General features: G+C 41.2%; 1 protein-coding gene across 1 annotated transcript in view; it reads right to left on the bottom strand.

Annotated features, from left to right (window-relative positions):
- The window catches only part of BRWD3 (bromodomain and WD repeat domain containing 3), a 72,731-nt gene that overhangs the window by 43,525 nt on the left and 4,191 nt on the right, over positions 1-25,015 (bottom strand). Inside the window, exons 5-14 of the mRNA XM_080991236.1 lie at positions 14,990-15,140; positions 14,457-14,555; positions 12,922-13,082; positions 10,779-11,000; positions 10,351-10,451; positions 5,854-5,924; positions 4,918-5,018; positions 3,979-4,019; positions 2,843-2,947; positions 1,296-1,449 (exon numbers count right to left, since the gene is read on the bottom strand). Coding sequence (XP_080847362.1) covers positions 1,296-1,449; positions 2,843-2,947; positions 3,979-4,019; positions 4,918-5,018; positions 5,854-5,924; positions 10,351-10,451; positions 10,779-11,000; positions 12,922-13,082; positions 14,457-14,555; positions 14,990-15,140 — 1,206 coding nt within the window. The remainder of the gene's footprint in view (positions 1-1,295; positions 1,450-2,842; positions 2,948-3,978; positions 4,020-4,917; positions 5,019-5,853; positions 5,925-10,350; positions 10,452-10,778; positions 11,001-12,921; positions 13,083-14,456; positions 14,556-14,989; positions 15,141-25,015) is intronic.

Genomic DNA, 25,015 nt, shown 5'->3' on the forward strand with positions numbered 1-25,015 from the left:
CATCAGCCTCCTGAGTGCAAGTGATAGCTCTACACCAGGGATGTCCAACAAGTCGATCGGGATCCATTGATCAATCCCCGGAGCTTCAGGTCGATCACGGTCGATCATGGGCTCCTTTTCCTTTGCTTTTCCTAAGAGCACCCACCCCCTCACCCCACTCTCCATTTTCGCTGGAAAGGAAGACGGAGTTTTCACTGTGAGGCAGATTGTTTTCGCAGCGATCTTTTGGTGAGCAACTAATCCCCTTTCCCCTTTACTTTTGCCAGAACCCCCCCCCCCAAAAAAGGGGTACATCACTGCCACTTTTTTCCTGTGAGTAGATTGCAGTCTCTTAGGAGTTGGACGTTCCTGCTCTACACAACCTAGAAGACAATTGTCCCACTTGCCTGCCCACTGCTCCCAGTTCACCCTACTCCCACAGGTCAGGATTTTGTTATTGGGAATAGTCACACAGGAACAAATCAGGCTGCTCTATTGTTCAGCTTAACAATGGAGAATCTTACTGAGAATACTTAACACAAGAGCAGCCTGCTTTTTTGGCCAAGCAAGAATTCACCTATCTCTGCTCTTTCTTCCTGGGATCAGACAGAGTAATATACCTGCCTGTGACAGTATTTTCCAACCCTGTGGGAATTTTTTGGACACAACAGGTATCTGGGAGGATCTGATATTCTAATATATATGAAACTGTAATACTGGGGTGCAGGTTTTAGTTCCACTTATATTATGAAAATTCTAATTGTATTATGAAACACAAGTAACCCCCTCCTGAACAATAAGTGGTATCTTTTATTCATTCAATTGTAAACACGCTAACATTTTCTCAGAAGTGCCTCAGAAGGGTTCCTTCATTGAAGTTTTGGTAAAAAATATAAATATATTTATAATTTCATTAGTTAAATGATCAGTTAGAAGGCAGATGGATAGTAAACAACAGGAAAATCTTATTTGATTGATTAACCAACCAACCATCAATTGGTTAGAATGCAGGAAAAATGATAACAGCTTTCTCCTCCCATTAGGAAAACGATACTAATTTGATCAATTATTTTGTTTTCTGTATATTTGTTTTGATGTGTTTCTGATAAAAGATCACCAGTCCTTGGTCCGTACCACTCCTGGACTCATCTGATGCTGTTTGCAAGTTTCTCAGCTGTTCTCCACAAGCATGATCAGAATCTTAATTCTTAAAGATGCCAAAGCTTAGTGCCAGACCCCAGTTCAGTGGCACACAACAGAGAGAGCACTAAATGCAGATCCTCTTAAAAAGCTAATCGACTGAAGGTCTAACTTACAGTTAGGTTGTGAAGAAGCTGCCCAGTAGTAGAGTTCCACACTTTCAAAAGGAAATTGTTGACTGCTGTAATAACAGTAGTATCATAACGATCCCAAGCTACCATAGTCACCTTCAACTTGGACACCTTGTCTTCCCCAGACACTTGGCTATTTCTGAGAAAATGTAGACGTTAAAGAAGAATCTAGTCAAATGAAACTTTTAAGTACCAACTTAGAGCCAAACTAAATGTGACACTGGGAAATCTTTGATCAGATTGTTTTTTGAAGATGTTAAAAGCAGCCATGGGATACATTTGGGCTGTGATCCTAGGAACTTACCCCTCCCCATCCACCTTTTGTGCAGCTGCCCCAGAGGAAGAAACTACAGGTTCCAAAAAGTTTACTAGTCCCGCCCACCTGTCGAAGTGGCCTGCCAGGTGGGAGTGAGGAGCTGAAGATTCGACCCACATGCTACATCCTGTTTCCCACCCCTTTCTTTAAACAAACAAACAAACAAACATCATACTTGGCCTTAATTTCCAGATGTCGGAAACCGATTATCATCACTAAACCATTGTCAGTAAAAAGCTGGCCAGATCAAAACAATACAGTCAAACCACGGCTCCCAAATGCCTCCATTTTGGAATGTTTTGGCTCCCGAAGGCCGAAAACCCACAAGTAAATGCTTCGGTTTTCTAGCATTTTTCAGAAGCCGAAAGTCCAACACGGCTTCTGCTTGAGTGCAGGAAGCTGTTGCAGCCAATCTAAATCTGCGCCTCAGTTGTCAAACATTTCGGAAGCCAAATGGACTTCCGGAATGGATTACGTTCAATAACCGAGGTTTAACTGTACATGCAAACAGTAGTATAAAGGAATTTATTTATTTAAACCTAACATTTTTCAGCCGCCAGAGAATACATGTAGAAAATGCAAGTTCTGTGAGCATTACACATTCAAATTTTGCTGAATCTTTAGAGGAAACAAGAAATGTAGCATAAGTAGCTTATAAAATAACCAAATGCTCTCTGAAAAGATCTGCCTTTTATATTCCTGATAATTATCCTGTTTGGTTTAATGCTCAACACAGACTACAAGGTTCCTTTCTGTGGAAACTCTGTCAGATTCTAATGCAAAAAAGAGCTCCCTTCTAGTACAACTCACTGTGTCTCAACCAGGTACAGTTAGTTCAGAAAGTAGGCCAGTGCTCCCCTCTAGAGAAATGCATGTGCCCAGTAAGATGTACTGTAGCTTTACAAATTTTTAACAGCAAGCTCCATGCGCTACACGTAACATGATGATGGGAAGCAACCAGATGGGTGCAGCTTAACGCTACTATGAATACCATGACAAAACTTTCCATAGGTAACAAGATGGTTTGGTTTCCCCAGAAACCCTGAGTTACACAAAAGCCACAACAGGAAAATGGCTAGAAGGGAGAGATGCTGAAACAGGTGAAGAAAACGAACATTTCTGGATTTCAACCACAGAAATAAATATTACTGTGTTTTGAACATTTGAATTCCTTTGTCTATTGAGGTTAAATTATAAACATTTTTCTGCCTTTTACCCAGTCATCTTAGTCGCCATCTCCAACACTATACTCTTCCATTCTTGCTGCTGATATTGCCAGATTCTGGCTGTTCCATCTCTGCTTCCACTGACAAATCTTAGTCTGTATTTTCGAGTAAAAGGGAAAAGGAAAAAAGTTACATGTGTAGGGCTCTGAAGCCCCTCTGCTTTGCTCTCCAACCTGCTTTTCCCCTACCCAGTTCAGAATTTGGTCTACCGGCACCCTGAACTCCTGCATAATAATATTTCCACTTTATTTTTTTTAAGGGCCACTATCTTGTGATTGACCCTGCACTGGTACCCACAAACACACTTAACACAAAATGCAGCACAAGGGGGCAAGGTTTGCATGTGCCTTTGATTCAGGGTAGCTTCACATGCACGTTCTAAATGACAGCAACATCTAGAAACAGCTTTCATGGCTGAACAAGCCAACCCTAGAACTCTCCTAACTCTTCAAAATGCAGTGCTTTATACCATGTGGTCAGTTCACAAGCTCACCAACCAGATATTAAACATTTAGTAAGCATCGGAATAAAACTCAACTGAACTGGCTACTAGTTGCTTATCAGATGTTTTTATATAGTGGCTAATTAACAGGTAATATTTTCATTAATTTCCTTTAATTAAAGTCACTTAGTGAATATAAGTGGGATATAAAGGTTTAAAAAAGTATAATACTGAACAGCTATCCACCACACTTCACAATGCAATTCAGAACACTTTGTCCCAGCTGAGATGTCTCAGCCTAACCACAGTTTGGCTACTCATGCCATTTTTCAGCTTTGCCTCTTCAACCCATTACATGCCCCAGTTAACTATTTCCTGGTTGCAGCAAACCATAGTACGCTGTTCAATCCAAGCCAAAATTGGAAGCGCAATTTAGACTGCCGTTTTCAGTTCTGCTTTGAATCAGAAGTCCAAACAGATAGAAAGTTGCCATTGATCAGTTTAAGATAAATCCCTCATTTTAATTTAGAAAATGTATATACTGCTTGACTGTAGTAAAGCAGTTTACAAGACGTTTGTAAATGACTGTTTATATTTCACAAGTAGCGTAAGAAATTAAAAAAATATTATGGAAAATCAAATACAGCAATAACATCATGGGAGAAGAACAAAAGAAATGCTTACCTGCCTCCACTGTTGCAGAACTGAACAGCAACTACTTTGTCCTTAAAAAAATAGAAAATAATTGTTTTCATCAATACTTTTCTCTACAGTCAGCTTATGTACAACCCTGCTCTCCTCCATCCACATGTTTCTAGAGTGTCCAGAACATCTTAGCAGCAAGTGTCAACAAAACATGCATCAGCCCTTTATCTGACTCACCTGTCTTTTGCCCCAGTGTATGGCCAGCAGCATGTACTGAATTCTATTGCTCCCTGAGGTCACTGGCATACCACTTTCAGCCACCATGTTTCATTTGGATACCATGCATGCACAAATTAATACCAGTAAGTATTGGCACTCTATGGAGGGGCACCTTCCTATTTGCTATCCCAAAACACTGGTGCTTTGATCACCCACCACTCCACATAACCATGACATTGGCTCAGAGCACCATGTACTTTGGTCATGGCATCCCATGGCCTTGCTGCTTCTGTCAAAAACCAAACAGACACATATCACTTTCCTTTACAGCAAAATATATTTGACAGAAAAAGAAACTACATGCTGCAATATTTTTGCCAAAACTAATTCCACCATTATAAGTACACTGTATTAATCTTAACACCATTTCTGCTTATTGCAGAAGGTCCTGGTCAATTAGCACGAAAGTTTTGTTACCAACCATAGATTAGTCTCAAAACAGCAGTCTTTGCACACACAAAACTTCATGGAAAGCACCATGCTCCCTAGGCTGCAAAGGCTCCCTTGTTTGTTTCAAAAGAGAAGCAATTTTTCTTGAATGTGCCATGAAGCAGCCTCTTCCACAGAAGATAACAAAGATGTTTTCCAGACAAGAACTTTTATCAGGGTAAGCCTGTGTTAAAATGCACAACCTAAACTTCTGAGCAGGGTTTTTTTTTAAAAAAATAATGCAAGTGTGATTTCCTGCTTCATTCTTACCGTATGAGATTCTAACACAGCAGTTTTCTCTGGAGTCTCAGAACCCAAGTAATATATTCTTATCACATGGTCAGTGCTCCCTGTTACAACAAACATACCACCTAAAAAGCAGGAGTTGGGCAGGAGATAAAGACAAGAAGAAAAAAATCAAGAAACCTTACATTTTTCATTCAGCAAATCATGATTGTTGTTCAAATGGTATTGCCAGATTTGAAAAGTAACATTTCAAGAGAGCAAAATGTGAACCATGTGATGCATTTTTCCTTCAGGAGCTGTGAATTCTGAAAGTGTTTTATTATTCAAAGAACACTGACATCTATATTTGGCAAACTAAACAGATAAAATGCACACAATTATCCAAAACATTACCATAGAATTACTGCACCATGGAATGTCAGACTAGACCCTGCACACCCCCTCAATTTGGCACAATACAAGATCATGCTAAAGGTCCACTAAAATGGCATTAAGAACCTCAAGTGCTTTGCTGAAGTACTTTTTATAAAGAACCTAAACAGCAAGGAATGTGTAACAGTAATTCACTTTATTTCAGGTTTCAAGAGAAGTACTCAAGGGTGGAAATCCTAGTAAGACAAACTGCCTACAAAGTAAAGCTGCTAGCAAAATCAACCTGTACTAGAACTCAATATAGATTTAATGACATAGTGCTGTGAAAAGTTAATGTTTGTGCCTGAAGCTGAAAGTTCCATCAATTATATTTTCCAAGAGCAACCAATGTCCTAGATCCCAATCATTTCCTAGATATTTTTGTCAATTAATATTGGCTCTGGTTAGAATCTTCCTGAAGTCTGCATTTTCCTGAAAAAATTAGTTGTGTTTTCTGAACTAGTTAGCTCTTTCAAAAACAAGCACCAACTTTTTTTTGCAGAAAACCATTCCCTATGTGGTTTCTGTTCCTGAAATATATATACATACCAGAGCTGAAAGAAGAACAAGATATTTGAACGCCAGGCCTTGACCTCTCAGCAAATTTGATTGGACGATCCCTGAAATGTACATATGAAGCACTTTAATTACTATACCTTAAGTGGTGCAAGGGTTATTATATAAACCTGTTAAGAAAACAATTTATATTTGTACAATATGAGCTGCTAGAACTGCAGCAGTCCATAGAATACGATCCCGGTTGCTAACATGCAGAGAAAGTAACATCCCTGCAACGTTAACAGTTTGCAAAATAAAAATTGGTAAGGTATTTGTCTGCAGCCTGTCAAAACTAAACCAAACCTGGATAAAGTTCGTGAATACAGATATACAGAATCAGTTAAGTTATAGTTTTCCTAGAAAGGGTTGATCTTCTGCTTTTTCCCAAAGGCTATGAATCTACTGGAGCCACTCGACAAAAAGAAAAGCCCCTTTTTAAAAAGCTATTTTAAAAAATCCCAATTCAACTGAAAATCCCAATTCAACAAAAATTGGTGTGCTAGAAGTTTGAATGGAGGGGAACCTCAGAAACGCAGGCTAAATGTCTGCCAGCCCTCTCTATTGAGCTATTCTTAATGTTCTTTTACATGTGGAGAGGGTAGAAACATCTGACCTGTGGCTGGGTTGTAGCCTACTGCTTAAAGAGTTACATGTGTACTTCCACCCACTTTGCCTCTGGTCACACCCATTTCTTCCTCTGGTGCTGCCTGTCGCCGGCATGTGGGGCCCCCAGAACATTGCTCAGGAGAGAATGCAGCTTTCAGACTGGAAAAGGTTCCTCACCACTGGCTTAGGGAAAGACCAGTGAGCAAATTATGCCAACAGTCCCCATCAGATTACAGTCTACCTCTGCACCCCCACCTGAAACTACAAATGTCTCAGCTGTGGGACAAAATCTCCTGGCTGAGTCAGAAGACTGAGGTTGCAAACTAAAGAACGGGAAAGCCCCCGGAATTGACTGTATACCAGCAGAACTATTTAAAACCAATGCGAACTGGTGGGCCCCCTTGCTAGCCTCTCTGTTCACATATATAGATAGAACTGCACAGATCCCATACGACTGGGGGACTTCCATCATTATTCCCATTTACAAAAAAGGCTCGAGGGACGATCCCTCCAACTATAGACCTATAAGCCTCCTGAATATAGTAAGTAAATTATACGCTAAACACCTCAGCGAGAAACTGTGCGAATGGATAGAAAGAGCGAAGATTCTTGATGATGCACAGGCAGGATTTAGACAAGGGAGATCCACAATGGATCACTGCCTGATCTTACAGCACCTAGCTGAGAAATACACGTCGCACCACAAACACCACCTATTCGCAGCATTTGTAGATTTTAAAGCAGCCTTTGACTCCATCCCAAGAGCTCGACTCTGGGACAAACTCAACAAATCATCCATAGACCGACGTCTGCTGCTACTAATATACAAACTGTACAACAACACACGACTTCGTATAAGATGCAGCCAAGAAGGTCAACTCTCTAATTTCATTAGAACAACAAAGGGAGTTAAACAAGGATGCATTTTGGCCCCCTTTTTGTTCAACATCTATATAAACTCCCTAATAGACTATCTACAAGGAGCGGATACACACGCCCCAAAATTAGCAGACAAAAAACTGCCTATCCTACTCTATGCAGACGATGCGGTTATATTGTCCCAGACTCAGATGGGCCTCAAAAGAGCTCTTAACAGCTTATCCCAATATTGTAGAGAAGAGAAACTAGCAGTGAACTACCAAAAAACAAAAATCATGGTTTTCTCTAACAAAAGGAAAATATACAGATGGAATTTAGACAATCAGGAGATTGAACAAGTGACATGCTTTAAATATCTAGGAGTGATATTCCAAGCATCAAGGAAGAAGACTGCCCACATAAACTACAGCTCCTTTACAGCCCAAAAAAGTACAACAGCAATCCTAAGATTCCATCGTACAACGGGAGGAAATTTCATTCCTGCTACAATTAAACTATTCGTTGCAAAACCAACAGCACAAATCCTATACGGCGCACCACTCGTCTCCCTCTCTAATCTAGACCCATATGAGAAGATACAATCAGGTTTTCTTAGATCACTCCTGCAAACACCTAAATGCGTCCCAAACGCCGCCCTACGACTGGAAGCGGGCTTATACAGCATTAAAGCCAAAGTATGGATAAGAACCTTATGCACTTGGCTAAGACTTAACAACTCGCCGGTTGGACTACTTTCCCTGATGCTTCTTGACAAATTCCAATCTAGCTGGTTGAAGGGCATTCTCAGAAAACTGGCCACATATGGTCTCTCCCCAGAGTATTTATTAAGTTTAGAAAGGGGAAGGGCCAAGAACATAATCAAAGAAAGACTCAGGGACATTGAAACCCAAAATGACTTTAACCAACTTCCGATAACTTATAAACTTCTATACAATACTCAAAGACCCCATCTAGCAAACTATCTCAAAGTTCTAGACAACGCTAAACACCGATGGGCATTTTCCAGGGCCCGCTTTAACGCTCTCCCTTCAGCTCTTCTAGAGGGAAGATACAATAAAATACCGATCGAACAAAGATTATGTCCCTGTAACAGCAATGAAATCGAAACCACTGGGCGTGTCATCTTATACTGCCCATTATATCGAGACTCAAGAAAAGAGCTGATCGAACCGATTCTGAGGAAAATACCTCGTAGTACAGACGACACCTATATCAGACACCTCTTAGCTGACAAGAGCCTGAAATTAACAGGTCTGTGGCAAAGTACTGTTACATTGCAACAAGAATAAGACGAGCAATGATGTCTACAAAGGAGTTCAAACTGTAAACATCGAAGGAACGATAACAAACAGTAGCAACTCCTGAATTGAATTTTAAAAACTTAAAACTCGAAACCTGGTCATAAATATAAGCACCAATTCTGTGAACTGGCCATATTTTTACTGCTACTTGTAGCACAATACTACTTTTAATGTCATATTTTATAAATTGCTTCCTGGTCATTGACCGTATTAAAGATATTTGATTTGACTGAGGTTGCAATCCTTTACCCAATTTCCTGGGAGTGCTTTTTAGTAGAAATGTATAGAATTGCACTGTTAGGAATACTCTTCAAGAGGGCAATTTCCTATTCACTGTGCTTGTAGGCAGATTCAGAGGCTCTACCGAAGGACTGAAGATTTCAATGAGGATACACAATGGTAAGAATCGACAAAGTTTTGTTAAAACATTTGACTTAGCAAAAAATTAATTCATCTCTTTTCATGGCCATATCAAACTGCAGCCTAGAATTCCATTCTTTTACATAAAAGTCTAAAAAGGGGGAGGTTCTGGGAGCTTAATCTGAAGAGACAGCATGGACAGAGCCATGCCAAAGTTCGGGGGGGGGGGCGATGCAATCCCTGATGGCATTAGATAGTCCTGCTTTGCAGGAGTGTAAAAATTTAGGCAAATCAATCAATAGAATAAATCTCTAGGTTGGGAAATATCTCTGCCTCAGCTTCCACTCAGTTTAGCATTGGAATGGAAACTTTTTCCAGCCCAAGGGTCACATTGCCTCAGGGAAAACCTTCTAGGGACAGCATGCCAGCATTGAGCAGGTCCAAAGACAGAAGTGGGCAGTGCAACAGGCATGACTCTTAGCATGGTATAGCAGTCTGTATTCCCATCATGCAAAAGTCACAAGTTTTACATACACGCACCTCCACTGAGGCAATCAAAAAGCATCATCACAGCTCAATTTCATATTTGTCAAGCAAAAGCACTCAAGCACAGAGCATGGCTGGTGACCCCAAGAGAGTCTTAAGGACCAGACAAAAAGGCCAAGAGAGCTGCAACTGTCCCCTGGGTCTAAGGTTGCACATCCCTCATTTAGACCATGTTGAACAAAATAGAACAATGCTTCAGCTCAATGAAAAGGTGCTTCTAGGAAATACAGGATTGCTATAGTTATGAATTCTCCATCCAAAACATCAAGACTCAAAAGTAATGTGCCACTGAGGCCTTTTTTGTGGCCTTTCACAACATTTGATGCCACGCCCCCCCACTGCAGTGGGCTTGGGGAAGGAGGTGTGAGGGTTCTGACAGGATCCTAGAGTTCTCCTGCCTCCTTCCCAAAGCCTAGTTAGCACTCTTCCAGATTTGAGAAGGAGGTGGGAGGGCTCTAGGAACCCACCCGAACCTTACACCTAGCTTAGCCAGCTTTGGAAAAGCAATGCAAGGGCTGGAGGGGTGACAGATTTTTGGGCTCACTTCCCCCCAGTGGAACAATAGTGTGCTGCCCGTGTTGAATTACTCTTGCAGCCCCCTTGATAGAAAACTTGGACAGCCCTGGTTTAAACCCTACAATGCTCTACAGTGACCCAAGGTACATATGGTGAAGTTTATAGCACAGCAGAAGCTAAGTCATATTGTGGCACACCACCAAGCTGACCTAAGAAAACACTGATGTGTCCAAAAGCAGAAAACTGAGCTAAAATAATAAATCTAATGAAATATACGTACTTAAATTTCATTGTATCTGAATGCCATTGCCAGAAGCAGATAGTTCCATCAGCACCTGTAGAAGTGAGGTATCGAGTTGTTCCTTTTCTTGACGGAGAAAACTAAAGATTTTAGAAAAAGATATTGTAAATTGGTTTTAGGATTTTCCCTCATTCTTCCAGCTTAAAAAAAACAACAAAAAACTATTTTACTGGGCATATGAAACACACTCACTGAATAAATATTGTTCTGGACTGCTTTTGACCATGAGAAAGTAAGCAAAAAATAATAAGGCTAATCAATAAAATAGGCCCATCACAAAATTGTTTGATGGATGGAAATTTCAAATTTGAGGTGGATTTAACATGCATTTGGCCAAGCAAATGTAGTCTTGTAACTCAGTGCTAAACAAAAGCAAAGAAAAAAACAACACTGTTCATCTGCTTTACCTGTATAGAGGTTATTGAAGCTGTGTGGCCAAGCAGCACTGCAACTGGTGCACAGGTTCGAAGACACCAGACTCTGACTACTTTGTCACAGCTGCCTGCAGCAAGGAGGGTGTTTTCATAATTAACACCCATGTCAGAAATTTCAGCCGAATGTCCTCGGAGTGTTGAGAGCAAACGTCCGTCATCTGTAGCCCAAATTTTCACCAAGCAATCATCCGAACCCTAATGTTTCACACAAAAAAACAATATTCAAAGTATAACATGCAGAAGTGCCACTGTTTTCACTATGACCCTAGAGATGTATGTATCCCTTCTTTTTGCTAACTGCCTGAGTGCCATTAGGTTTGGTAGTGGTAGTAGTTTATCCCTGGCCTTCCTCTAAGGAGTGCAAAAAAGTGTAAACAATTTCCTGCACCCACCCACCCTTTATCCTCACAACAATCCTGTGATCACAACAGTGAATGTGTTTTGGTCTTGGGTCAACCCCTGTTGCTTGAACATTTCTTAGCACTGCTGCCACTGGAAAATGACCTTAATCCAACAATTAAGCATAATTATATTGTATTGCTTATGGCTCATATGGTCATTGCTCAACAATGGAAATCGTGTATAATGCTATTTAGAGATAGCATTCAATAATGTCTGGGATATATCCGTGTCTTAATGTCGTACACAACACAGACAAGTGATGAGTGTTGCAGTGAAGAAAGACTGGTTCAAGAGGGTGGATGGACTATACTGAAGCATAATAATCACATAAAATGTAATGATTCTTTTAAGGTAATTAATTCATTTTCTGTTATCTATTCTGAGTCATAAATAAATAAATATTAAATACCTTCATTGTCATTTAAAATCACTGGGATAATTAAAAGGACAAGGGTGAAGCTGTCGAAGGTCATAAGGTCACACTGAGTGTATGAGTCTATACTAATTATTCTACAATCTGCAACTGGGTTCTGTTATGTTTACTCAAAGCTGCTGTTTTGTTTTCTTGAAGTCAATAAAAAATATTTTTAAAGACCAGCCTATGATGTTGTGATCACCCTGTGATGTTGGACTGAGAGAATGAAATTGACCCAAGGTCCAGTAGTGATTAGGGATTAGAACTCAGATCTCTCTGATGACTTAGTCCAATACTCAAACCACTACAACAGAATGCTTTCATGCCCTGTTTGAGAGGGCCCCAGAGTCATGTTTTGACTGTTGTGAGAAGCAAAACAAATAGCTAGATGGATCTTGAGTCTGGTCCATCCTAACTTGGAGGGCTTCATGCTGTCCTACAAAGAAAATGCTACAGTTGTATGAAGGACTAGCAGCTTCTGTAACATTCCTGTAAGTTGTTTGTGAGCTATAAAAGAAAAGTAGCAAACACGAAACAAGGACATTACATAACATTCCTCTTGGAAAAAGCGTGGTTTCTAGATGATTGACTATAAGCAAAATATAAAACCTTTTCATTTTCTTTTCAAAGGACACATGCATTCTTTCTTTTCCTTTTCTTTTTTAGTAAAGATCACATAGTCTTCAACTGGTTGGTTGGGAGCCACTGCCACAGAGGTATGGAACCTCCAAACATGAGTTTAATCGGGTCGTCAGGTCTCATCATTTGTCCTAAAGACCATTTCAGCCAAGCCCATTTCAGCCAAATACCCAATATCATATAGATATGACAGTAGGTGTGGGCAGGTAACTGCAGGACTTGGATGAAAGGGTGCCTGCAAAGCCCCCTGCACAGGGCTGTTGGTGCTTGGGAAGCACAGTACAGGCATTTTTGCAGAAGTTTTATTTCAAACCACGTAGGCAAAAATGGGCCACCAAGTGATTTACGGCTTTACAACTGGGCTGTCCCATCCAACTGCCAAGCTTGACCCACAAGTGTGTGTGGAGATAAAGATCCAGCCCCCTGGTCAGATCCAGTTCCCCATGTCCAGATCTAAGGTAGATCACAACAGAAGCATTACCTACCACTATACAGATTATGCTAAAATATATGAGGGGTAAATAAGAAATGAAGCCTCAGATGTGCTTGATTTAAAGGTGGTTCCTAGGTCCGAAAAGGGTATTTTGAGAGAGCAAAACAAACAAACAAACAAACAAAGTCAAGCAATGTTTTGAAATATTGCAATTTTCTTCAACTCACTGTGAAAATTCGCCGCCCAGTGCGATCAAAGGCTACACAATACACAGAGGATAGATGCCCAAGAATTCTCTTGTGCATCTTGATGTGCTGGTAGAAGGACGAGGGGAACAAATGGCTGAAACGCCCATATCCAGTTGTTTGCCTGGCACAGATTATATTTACTAAAAGTGAGGGAGAAGGGAAAAACACAGTTATCCCAATGACTTAAATTTCTGTAAATCTACTTATCCACCAATAAAACAGAGGTTCGCATGGCAACCATTAGAGCAGTATCAGGTGTAACAACAGGTCTGGCCTACTTATGGCTAATATTAGTTGAAAGCATGTAAGGCCATCTTGGAAGAAGTCATGGTGGGTGCAAGGGGACTACAGAAGCGCCACCCTCCCACTAAAAAGCCCCTACACAGTATAAGGGCTGTTACAATGTGTTGGCATCAGTAGTACAGGCCTGGCAGTGCCAGATTTATGGTCTGCAGGGCCCTGTGAATGGTCCTCTATATTCTTGCGCTCAAAGGTGATTTCACCAAAACATGCTGGGTATTTCACTACAGTGGTACCTCGGGTTAAGAACTTAATTCATTCTGGAGGTCTGTTCTTAACCTGAAACTGTTCTTAACCTGAAGCACCACTTTAGCTAATGGGGCCTCCTGCTGCTGCTGCGCCGCACGATTTCTGTTCTCATCCTGAAGCAACGTTCTTAACCCGAGGTAATATTTCTGGGTTAGCGGAGTGTGTAATCTGAAGCATATGTAACCTGAAGCGTACAGTGAGGTACCACTGTATTTTATTAAACATATTTCATGCCATTTTGAACACTGCCTCTTTTTTCTGCTCTTGCTTATTTTGTTAAGCCTCCTGTTACTGCCATTTAAAGCTGTTCCTTTCAAAGTTTCTGGTTTTTTAAATAAGCACTTTTATTTTTGAGCCAAGCTTCACATTCTGTCACTGTTATACACATACATACCCAAAGCTGGGTTTTGAGATTTTTTTCTGTTTATAAACAAAATTTAAAATTATTTATTTTTACTAACGTTTCGGGTTTTATTTTTATTTTTGCTCAGTAGAATCATTAAGTGTTATCTACTCCCACCATAATATCTTTAAAAGAGGTCATCTAGATGGTGAGTCAGTGGATGCTGTTTGCTCACAATCAGGATTTCATTTACTGCCATAATTCAGCATCTACAAATTAAACAAATTCCCCCAGACAAACATGTCTACGGAATGAATAGTCCTGCCTTTACAGCAAGAGACTAGATAGATGTATTTTTGTCCTTTCCATTTTTTTATAATACAACTTTTTCTTACAGGAAAAGTAAGTGCATATTTTAATGCATTCTACATGTACCATGGCAGGAATTGCTGATGATACTAATAATGTTCTGGCTGGAAAAAAATCACCTGCCCCATTATATTAATGCTCTTTCTAGGATGCCATAAATCTAAGTTAACTTTTGGGCTAAAGAAAAATTTCCAATATAAGAAGCCACTCCATAAATAATAAACATGCACTTAAACACTAAGTTATTCCTTACCCACATTTGGTGGTTTTGAATAGTTTGAAGGTACTTCAGGGGGCCTTCCTCTGTGGAGAGCTGCAAATGCTGATACTTTCCAAGCTGTGTGCCTACAATCTGTGTGAATAAGATTCAAAGCTGGTAAAAAACTTGAGCTGAATGCTTGAGTTCTACAACCAATACTGCTTTGTTTTGCCAGAACGATGAAAGCCGTGACTTCTCTGAGCTCGTTCTCATTCCTCCCTTCTCTGCAAAGCTATTTCTGGGAAATGCTTGTACTTATTCAGAAAAATGCTTTCATGAGACGCAATGTTGCCTGTTTCAACGTTTCATTTCAACAAATTACTTTCTTTCTGCCTATTTGCCCATTTATTTTCAATGTTAACCAGAAGTGCAATTTATGTAAAAAACACAGAATAACATGTTATTTTCACTGCTTGCTTTATGTATGATAAGTTTTTTTAATATAAAGTTAAGCCACTTTCAGGGCCTCTGTAAAATGGTACTAGAGGTTTTAAAACATGACAAAGGAAAAATGCCACATATCTTACCTTTGGCTGCCCTTAGTAATGACTGCCGTCCCACTCCCAGCAAAGTCTGCACCCCAAGCACACTCTGTGGGATCTCCTTATCCAATAAAGGTCCAATGCGTTCACAGATTTTGAGAAGATAGTTTGGAGGGATGTGAGCATTGGCTGCCACCTAAATTATTTTTTTAAAAGATAATTAATGTAAGAGCTTTTCTTCTATTTCCCCAACATATCAGCATTTTTCAGTTTATTGAGTGCCAAGCTCCTGTTTCGTATTTATCTGATTACAAAGTGGAGGGAAATGTCCTCTATCCCAGGCCTAGCACAGAGAGTACCTCAAAATACAATGCAGTAAAAGATGAAAGGAAGCAGCACATCTGCACCAATTGGGGAGGCACTTTTTTCCAAAGTGCTTAACTTCCCAAGACTGTTAGGAATTATTTTTGTTGTTGTTTAGTCATTTAGTCGTGTCAAACTCTTTGTGACCCCATGGACAAGAGCACGCCAGGCACTCCTGTCTTCACTGTTAGGAATTTTTTAATTTTTTCATTAAAAAAATAAGCTAGAAAGCTTAAAAGCAAAAACAAACAAACAAACCCAAAACTGTGCCCAGTTCCTAAACTGCTGTGAATAGCAGTCTCCTTTGAACTAGTGCTCTCAACCACACCATTCTCAGGTGAAGAAGCTGCAGACACAGAGGACATCATGGAACAGAAGGAGGGTTTGCTCTCAGAATCGGTCTCAAATATCCCTATCTCCTTGGGAGTTCCAGTATCAGAGAAGCCTGTGATGCCAGTGCCTCTCTGCTTGCATTCCTCAGACTTCAAGGAATCTAATCTGGAGGCCACCTAGAACTTTGGCCTCCCTCATGTCTTTTAAGCGTTGAGACTCTGTTCATGGAGCAAGGAATGTTGCTCAGAGGAAGCTGCAATCCTCTTTAAGGCTGATTGGGTTTTTTGCTTGTTGGAGCAACATTCAAGCCTGCCCTGTCCAACTGCCACTCAGAACTGCCCAACTTGCTTGTTTCCTTTTGAATTTTGATCCCTGCTTTGCCTATTCTTACTTAAATTGACTGACCCTCTGCTTGTGTGTCCACCAACCTTTCCTTGACCTGACTTTGCTTCCTAGTTTTAGAACCAGTGCTGGCAGTATGTGGCCTGTTGTTCCTAGACTCTGTGCCAAGCACGAAGGCCACACTTGGGCAAGAACCCAATTCCACAGCTGGTACCGCTGCCTAGGACACAACACAGTAATTGAGCTAATACAGTAAGCCTGCAACTTATGCACATTAAACTTGTGTACATTCAGGTTTACACACATGGCAAAAAAGATTAAAAATTAGAAAGGAGGCAGAAAGGGGCAGGGTGCTAGGGAAAATGGCATTGGCAATCCCAGCCCCCACTGAACCCAACTATACACGATTCTGGCTTTAGGCACGATCTGCGGAATACAACCACATAAGTTGAATTACTATACAAGATTCTATGAATGTGCAGCAACTCCCAATAAAGCTTCAACCCTCCTCCCCCAACAAGTCTCTGACTATGTCTTGATTCAGGCATTGCACCAAACTGCAACTTGTGCTTCCAAATGAATAGGCAAATAGGAATTTGGCAGCTGCTTATCTGCTTTCATAGAAATCTGCCTCACACCAGATCAGACCATTTGTCCATCTAACCCTGCGGCCTGGTGCACACTTAAAAGGCCATGATTATCAAGGTCAAAACCGCGCCAGAACATACTGCCTGGTTGCTCCTGCTTCACTCCTCCCCTGGTGATCATAAAGACATGGTTTGTTCTTGGCTTGCTGATCATAGTTTCTTGGGGAGAAAGAAACCACAATCCTGGTTCAGCTGTAACTACAAGTCAAGGCTTCATGGCTTGTTCCTTCTGTCTGTGTCAGTGGAGAAGCCAAGTGGGAGTACACTGGCAGCAGGCACGAGTAGTACTGCTCAATCCTGCAAAGCCATTGGCCATGGCTTATCATTATGTGTGAACTAAGCTTTTGAATAGCAGTGACTATTTCTTCTTGGGCAGAAATCCTTTCCCAGCTCTGCTACATGAGCTTCTTTTTAACCAGAGATGACAGAGACTGAACCCAGAAGCTCGTTAAATTCAAAGTACATGTCACCAAACTTTCACTTTTAATCTGCTCAGAAGTCCCATTTCTATGGTATGATCAACTCAGAAGATGTAACAATGTTCATAACTATGGTATCAGGTCAAACAATAATTAAACCAAAACACAATTTGATATTACATAAATTTATATCAAGGAACCAGCTAGTTGAGAATACCTGAACCATATTTAAAAGATTACAAGTGTTCCCCCTCTTCCACTGCACACACCAAAGTAAATTGCATTTAAATGTCACTGTTAATACTAACCAGGGCTTGAGACAGGTTTTGAAGAAGTGGTATCTGCATATAATTTCAACTGTTTAAAAACTTTTTTTTTTTACCATACCTAACACGAGTAAGTAGCATTTCTGTTCAAGCTGTAAAGTAAATGAAGTGTGGAAAGACAGTATATATAGTGTCTGCCAATAATTATAAACTTTACAGCCCTCAATTCCCCTGTGAGGATACCCTGAGTAGACACAACATGGAGGAAGTCAATCTCTACTACTGAACAGATTTTTTTTATGACGGTGAACTAAACATTGAGTTACACATATAATTCTTCTCTGTGTAGACAAAATAGAAAAGGGAGTTAATTCTTACTTATAGCTATTTCACATAAAAATGCTTTTGCCTCTATGTGATCCTTCCTCAGGTAGGGAATTATGTGGGAAAATGTACTTTGCTGAAATATCCATGATTTTGGAAACTCCAAGAAATGCAACAATAAGGGTAATCACACAAGCACAATCAAACAGGCTTGTTGTAAGAGTCATAGAGCAAATATGCAACCAACATACTACTACTACTAATAATAATGTAATAATAATGTTCGCTTCATGGATCACTGCCTTGCCGTGGCAAAGGGGCTTGAATAACTCAGAGAAGCTATGAGCTATGCCGTGCAGGGCCACCCAAGATGGACAGATCATAGTGGAGAGTTTCGACCAAATGTGATCCACCTGGAGCAGGAACCGGCAAGCCACTCCAGTATGCCTGCCAAGAAAACTCCATGGACAAAGACAACAGGCATATAGTGCCTGGCGTGCTCTGGTCCATGGGGTCACGAAGAGTCGGACACGACTAAATGACTAAACAACAACAACAATAATAATAATAATTCAATAATAATAATGTATTTCTTATACCCTGCCCATCTGACTCTGTTGCCCCAGTCAACAGGAAAAACAACAACGGCACGAACACCAAACATTAAAAGCTTCCTAAAACAGAGCTGCCTTCAGATGTCTACCAAAAATTATATAGTTCTTTAACTCTTTGAAATCTGCTGAGGACATTCCACAGGGCAGATGTGACAACTGAAAGTTTCCCTGTAGTTTCACTTCTCACAGTGAACAGACTGACAGAAGGCCCTTGGAGCTGGAACTCAGTGTCTAGGCTGAATGATGGGGATGGAGATCCTCCTTCAAGGACAGGCAACGGCTGATTTATGCACGTCCGATTGGTGCATGATCCCACACGAGTGCACGGTGCCAAACCCAATGTGACCCTAAAATGTCACTAAAAGAGCGGAACAGGGAAAGCAATGGGTTGGGGTAGAATGCTTTACACGGGCCCTGCCAGCATAAGCAGGGCTCCATGCAAAACATGGATTGTCTGTATACAAGGCTGGAGTCCTGTACTACTTTGAGCACACAAAAATCAGTAGAAAATATTACCATGATATGCAGAATTTAAAATAAACCTAAGCTGACTGGCTGCAGGAGCTTCCTGCAGCCAAACAGAAGCTGCGCTTTGGTTTCCGAACATTTTAGAAGTCAAACAGACTTCCAGAACGGATTCCATTTGACTTCCAAGGTACAACTGTATTAGGAACATTTGGCTATTCTCTTCACACAAATTAAAATACGTTGCGTAATCAAATTTTACATTTTAATGTTATTCCAAATTCTAACATTTATAGCTCTTTAAAATTCATATGAGGATTCTCATAATTCTCACATGATTATATAATTTAGCAGTGAAGTCTCTTACTATTTATTGTTAATTCACCAAAGAACGAAGGGTGGAATACATAGGTCTCCCATTTTTCCCTTCACAATACCCCTATGAGGAAGCTTAGGGTGAGAGAGTGCTGCTTGCCCAGGTAGGAATTTAAACCAACTAAGTCAGGAATGGAGAACCCTTTTCGGTCTGAGGGCTGCATTTTTTCCTGGGCAACCTTCTGGAGACCACATGCCAGCAGTGGGCAGGTTCACAGGCAAAAGTGGGTGCAGCAATGAATATAAGCTAAATTCTACACACACTCCTCCATATCCTCCATCCAGGCAAGTGAAAGTCATCATCGTTCAAGGCAAAACCACTCAAGGAGGATGTGAAGCAGGGCCTGTGAGGGATGTGGCCTGAGGATAGCCCCAAGAGCCAGACAAAGAGGACTAGAGGGCTGCATTTGGCCCAAAGGCCTGAGGTTCTCAACCCGTGCTCTAAGGCAAACATTTTCTAGCAACTTTGCCACACCAGCTCTCTTGCAGACAAGGGAGGGGACAGGGATAACAGATCAGAACAGCAAGGTTACCAAGTAAATCCTGCGGGTAAGCTAAAATTTGAACTACACACTTCACAGCTTACAAACTGCATTAAACCAGATCTCAGCAAGTATCTAGCAATTTATATCCCACCTTCCCAATTGTAACAAATGCCCAAAGTAGCTTATAATACCGTGTTCCTTAAAATCCAAAAGCTACTTAAAAAGCTACAGTAAATAAGGAACAGCAGTAAAACCCGGGGCTTATAAATGTTGCAAGTGTGCTGAATCAGTGGGCACATTTGCACAACCAAATCTTAGATTAATAGCAAGCAGTGGACAGCTACTCACACCCCCTTTCTTGTGCCCAGATGACAAGACCCCATTCCCTGCCTCACTGATGTGGTCCAAAAGAAAGCAGAGCACTACGTTTGGTACCAGCTTGGCTGCAGGAGTTGCCAGAAGGAGGTTATAAGGCACCATCCAATCATATTTGTGCAGGATTTACTGCTTTTCTTCTCCCAAAGAAGTTTAGGTTCAGATTTTCCTTCTCCTAGATGGGAGTTCCCGCCGGGCTCCCACGGCTTGCGGAGAGCTGCCTGCATCCCAAAGCCTGGGGCGCGCTGAGCTTCAGGCAGATATCCGCAAGCCTGGGGAGACCGGCGCGACTTCCCACCGGGCTCCCTAGGCTTGTGGATAGCAGCCTGTTCTGGGGGCTGGGGTCGGGGGAAGCTCGGGCTACCCCCGCCCCAGCCCCGCGCCTGGGGGGGAAATAATTTTTTTTCTTTATTTCCCCCCCAAAAAACTAGGTGCGCCCTATGGGCCGGTGCGCCGTATGGGGTGAAAAATACGGTACTTTCCCAGATTGACAAGCCCCATCTGCCCCACACTTCTGTCTACAGCATGTGCAGAAACCACCTTCTTGATCATTGGACTTACTATTGGTCCCCTCTGCTCAATCCGCCACAGCCTGTCTTTGAATACAAGGGAAGTCTCTAACTCACCAAAGGTTTGAGAGAACCATTGGCTACCCTCACCTGGTTTAGCTAGTCAGTCGAAGCAGTTTCCTAGGTGTAGCTAGTTTTGCATGCTGACAGCTTCTAGGAACCACAGGTGAGAGCTGAGTGCAGGGTGGAGACCAAAGAAGACAAACTACCCCCCAAGAAGCACAAAGTGTTCCACACCAGAGGTACTACTGCACATAAAATTATTATAACAAAAAACATCAGAGCACTAGCCCTTTCCTTAAAAACAGTGAGTTCCCAAGGATTTCTTTAACTTTTAAAGTTATAATGTAAATTTGTGGCTCATGGCAAGAAATTTTTTGAATAAATGCTGCTTGTTAAGTAACACTGCCACAGCGAAACACATTTAAATCAAAGGTTGGGAAAATACTACATAGTAGCACAGTTTTGAAAGAAAGATTTTTATGCAGGTAAAATGATTTCCAGTTGTTAAAAACAACAACAATAAATCCCCAGAGCACTAAAGCTGACAGATTCCTTACCCAAGGTATTTCTTATATCTTGTTGATTTTTTTTATTGGCATATCTGAACTGACATATTCACAAGGAGAGATAATTTGCAAAAAATCTCATGTTTAAGTCTCTGTTCCTCTTTTTAAAGAACCATCTACACAGATAGAACACTGATACCTGAACAAATAAAATTATCTGGCATAGAAATAACTTTTTTGATTTTTCAATATCTGGCCTGAAAAACAATATAAACTTCAAAGGTATAGAATAAAATAACTCAAAGGTATAGAATAAAATTCCAGACATGTATGGAAATCAGATGCCTAAAATGGCATCTGGGGGGAATATTTTTCCAGGGCTTTTTTGTGGGGCGCAAAGCGAGGGCTCCAGCTGCCCATGATGCCACTGCTGTTGGTGCTGACCACTGCCTCCCTTGCTTGGCCATGCATGGCCACCCTGTCAGAGAACAGCTTCTCCGAGATATGGGTGGAGTGCTAGGTAGCAGCGGTGCTTCGGCATGTGGCGGCGGTGCAGTGTCCTAAGCACAGCGGGCTCTTGCTGCGACCACAGTGCCAGCACCTGGCATGCCTTTCCCAGGCATCCCTTCCAAAGTCTGCCTGCCCAGCCACAAGGTGTGAGCACTCCTGCCCAATGGTTCCCACCATTTCCTGCAGGTAAAGGGGAGGAAACGTGGGCTAGTTTGTGTGAAAGAGAGTGTGTGTGCACTATACAGTTGCGGCTCTTTGGGCGTTTTTCTAAAAAGAAAGACGGGAAGCCTAGTATGCTCTCTCCGCCCCGCCCCCCCCCCCCCCCCCAGGTTAAGTTAGATCAGGAATAGCCGACATGGTACTTTCCGGACATGTTGGATTAAAAACCATTAGCCCAAGCCATCATGGCTGACGGTTAGGCATCATGGGAATTATAAGTCCAAAACATCTGGAAGTCACCATGTTGACCACCAGTAGATGAGCAGTAGATAATCCTACCCCCAACATTCTAAAAAGCAGGAGAGATGTAGAGTTCTACTGCCAAAAGAATACCTGTATTCTACTAGTCAATAAGAAGGTTGTTTGTCTAGTTAAGTATCACATCTCTATGCACCAGGCATACAAGTTACTCCCCTCAGAAAGTTCAGTGCTCCCAACTTCACAAACAAGGACTTAAGATGAACCCTGCTGCATCCGGGAAAGTACTGTTCCAACAGGGATTTAGTTGTCCACTATAAGAACAAGAAGTTCTTGGCTATGGCCTGATCCATCATTGCTATTCTTATCAGGCCAAAGGTCCATCAAGTCCACCACACTGCTTGGTACACTGGTCAACCTGACCCATCTAGGGAGCTCACAAATTGGAGAATGAAGCAAATAATGTGACACACACAGCCAATTCAATCAACTGGTATTCAGAGTAATACTGCTTCTGAAGCTCCAAGTTTGTTTCATCTGTGTTGGCTACAAACTATTAATCTATCTGTCAAAAAGCGATCAAAGCCCTTTTAAAGATAATTTAAGATAGTGGCCATAATCATATATTATGACAGGGAATCCCATAAATTAATTACATCAGTGTAACCTATACAAGTGATCCCTCTTTTTATTATTATTCTTTTGTCCTGATGGAATTGTCATAGATAACTGCCTAGCTGACCAGAGGCAGAATGGGACAGGCAGGAGAATAAAAACCAAATTAACCAAGGTCAGAACAAAAGATAACTGGGTTCTGGTGGCTTAGTACATTTAATGCAGTGCTGCAAATCAATAGTTACCTTAACCATTTGCAAAGTGAACAACTAAAAAGCGCAATTTGTTTTCACCCTTGGTATGAAGCCCTGAAAGGGTAGACCAGAGGCCAATTAATCCGTAAATAAAAAGCCACTTGATTCTAGCAAACAGGTATGATTGGACAGACATTTGGAGTCCTGGGTATGTCAAGATAAGGAAGAAACAAAACAATGAAGCTGCTTTGTTTTGTAAAAACAGCTGCCAGTAAAGAGAATTGGGAGAATATTCATGCTTCTTAAACAGGATTTGTTGTTATGCAGTTGGTGGTCCAACCCCTTTAGCAAGGGGGCTACTCTGATTACACTATTGTTCATAAGCAGAACCCAGGGGTCCTACCTTGAATAAAATATTGGGGATCCCAAGTAAGCCTTGTCCCCACATAAGCAAATGATGCCGTGCATGGACACCATCTGAATGACAATGCCTATCAATATTTTTTATGGGGTGGCTAGGAATTGGCTCCTATGGCAGAACCCCATCACCACTAATAGCTTTGGGGCAGCCTTGCCTCTAGTCTTCTGAGCTAGAGTTAAAGCTGAAACCATGCAATTTTTACTCAGAGTACACCCACTGAAATTAGAGGACCTAAGTTTATCACGTTCATTAATTTTAATAAGTCTACTCTGAGCAGGGCTCACATAGCTGGACTTTACCACTGTCCGGCCTTTCTGGCACTTGTAGCTAATGAATTATAGTATATGACATCATGACCATCTAGACTTTTTGCTATAATGTACATATTAAGACACATATACTCTTTATTTGCATTATGAAGGAAATAATATCAACCTCCCTTACCTGGTGCCTGCAAAAGCAACTGAGACAATGTATGCATGTAAAACATTTTTTACACTGAAAATGTGCTACAAAAATATTTAATCCATGATCCTATCTGCACTTACTCTGCAGTCTTCCTCCAGAGATACCTTTGGTCTCTTTTCAGGGCAAGTTAATAATTTCAGCCTTGTTTGTCTTCTGCTGGTCTGTGAGAATCATATTTTATCTTGCTGTTTTGATTTTATTTACAAAATTACCTTTTACTACGTATTTTAAATTTAGAACACTACTTGGAGAGGGACTTCAGTGTGAAAAGCAGTTGAGACTTATTAGAACATATCTGCACAGTGCATTGCACATCGTATTGTTATTGTGCTTCTTTGCATATATACTCCAGACTACACTAGTAGCAAGCTAGTTTAATTCCCAAATGGCAATCTATTAGGGGCTTTATCTAAAGCAAGAGCATCTGCTCCAGTTTAGATAGTTACAAAAAATTAATAGTAGCTCAGTGAAAAGCATCTGCTTGCCTGCAGAAGGTCTCTTGTTCAATCGTTGCATCTCCAGGCAGGGCTGATAATGTTCCCTGTCTGAAATCCTGGAGAGCCACCAACAGTCATTGTAGACAATACTGAGCATGATGGATCAATTGTCTAAGGGTATAAAGCAGCTAACTAGGATCCCAAGTATGAAAATGACTATGCTGATGTTGTGCTTGTTTGCCAAAATAACACTATTTACCCTAAGGCTCAAGGCCAGTTCTGACACTATCCTTTGCATCTTCAGAATGGGTCAGGAGTAGTTTGGTAGATGCCTTTTAAGTAGAACTGCAGATTTAGAAGAATCATATCTAGTCAAAAGGCCTGCCAGTATGCAGGGAATCCCGTACTAGCTTTGCATATAAGTCCACAAAGACAAGCACACAAACACCTCAGAGCAAGGAGACTCAGGTCTGATAATCTACTCATCCAAGCAAATGGTCAACTCCAAGTCTAACACATCTCCAATAAATTATCATCCAGCTTTTTCTCGGTAAGTTTAAAGCACATCTATATATGCACACAAGAAACTTAATAACTTTATATGATAGGCAGTTCTCAGTACCTTCGGATTGCAGCTCTCAGGATTACCTGGGCAAGGCAAAACAAAAACACAACCTTATGGGGTAAAAAAGGTTGTTTAAAAGATATTGTCTCCATTTAAGGAAAATATTACTTGAAGAGAGTGCCTTAGCTATGGGGGAGACGGGGGGACTAGCATGGTTTTTTGCCCCAGGTGAAGCCTGCAGACAGGCACCATTGAGGCTCACTGCATGGAGGTGCCAAACGGGATCTTTGACCTAGGTGAAAAACAGCCTAGTTTCATCCCTCCTTGAACACCTTGCATTGGTCTATTACTATAGTCA

Source organism: Podarcis pityusensis (assembly GCF_964106645.2).
Source record: "Podarcis pityusensis genome assembly, chromosome: Z".
Classification (NCBI taxonomy): domain Eukaryota; kingdom Metazoa; phylum Chordata; class Lepidosauria; order Squamata; family Lacertidae; genus Podarcis; species Podarcis pityusensis.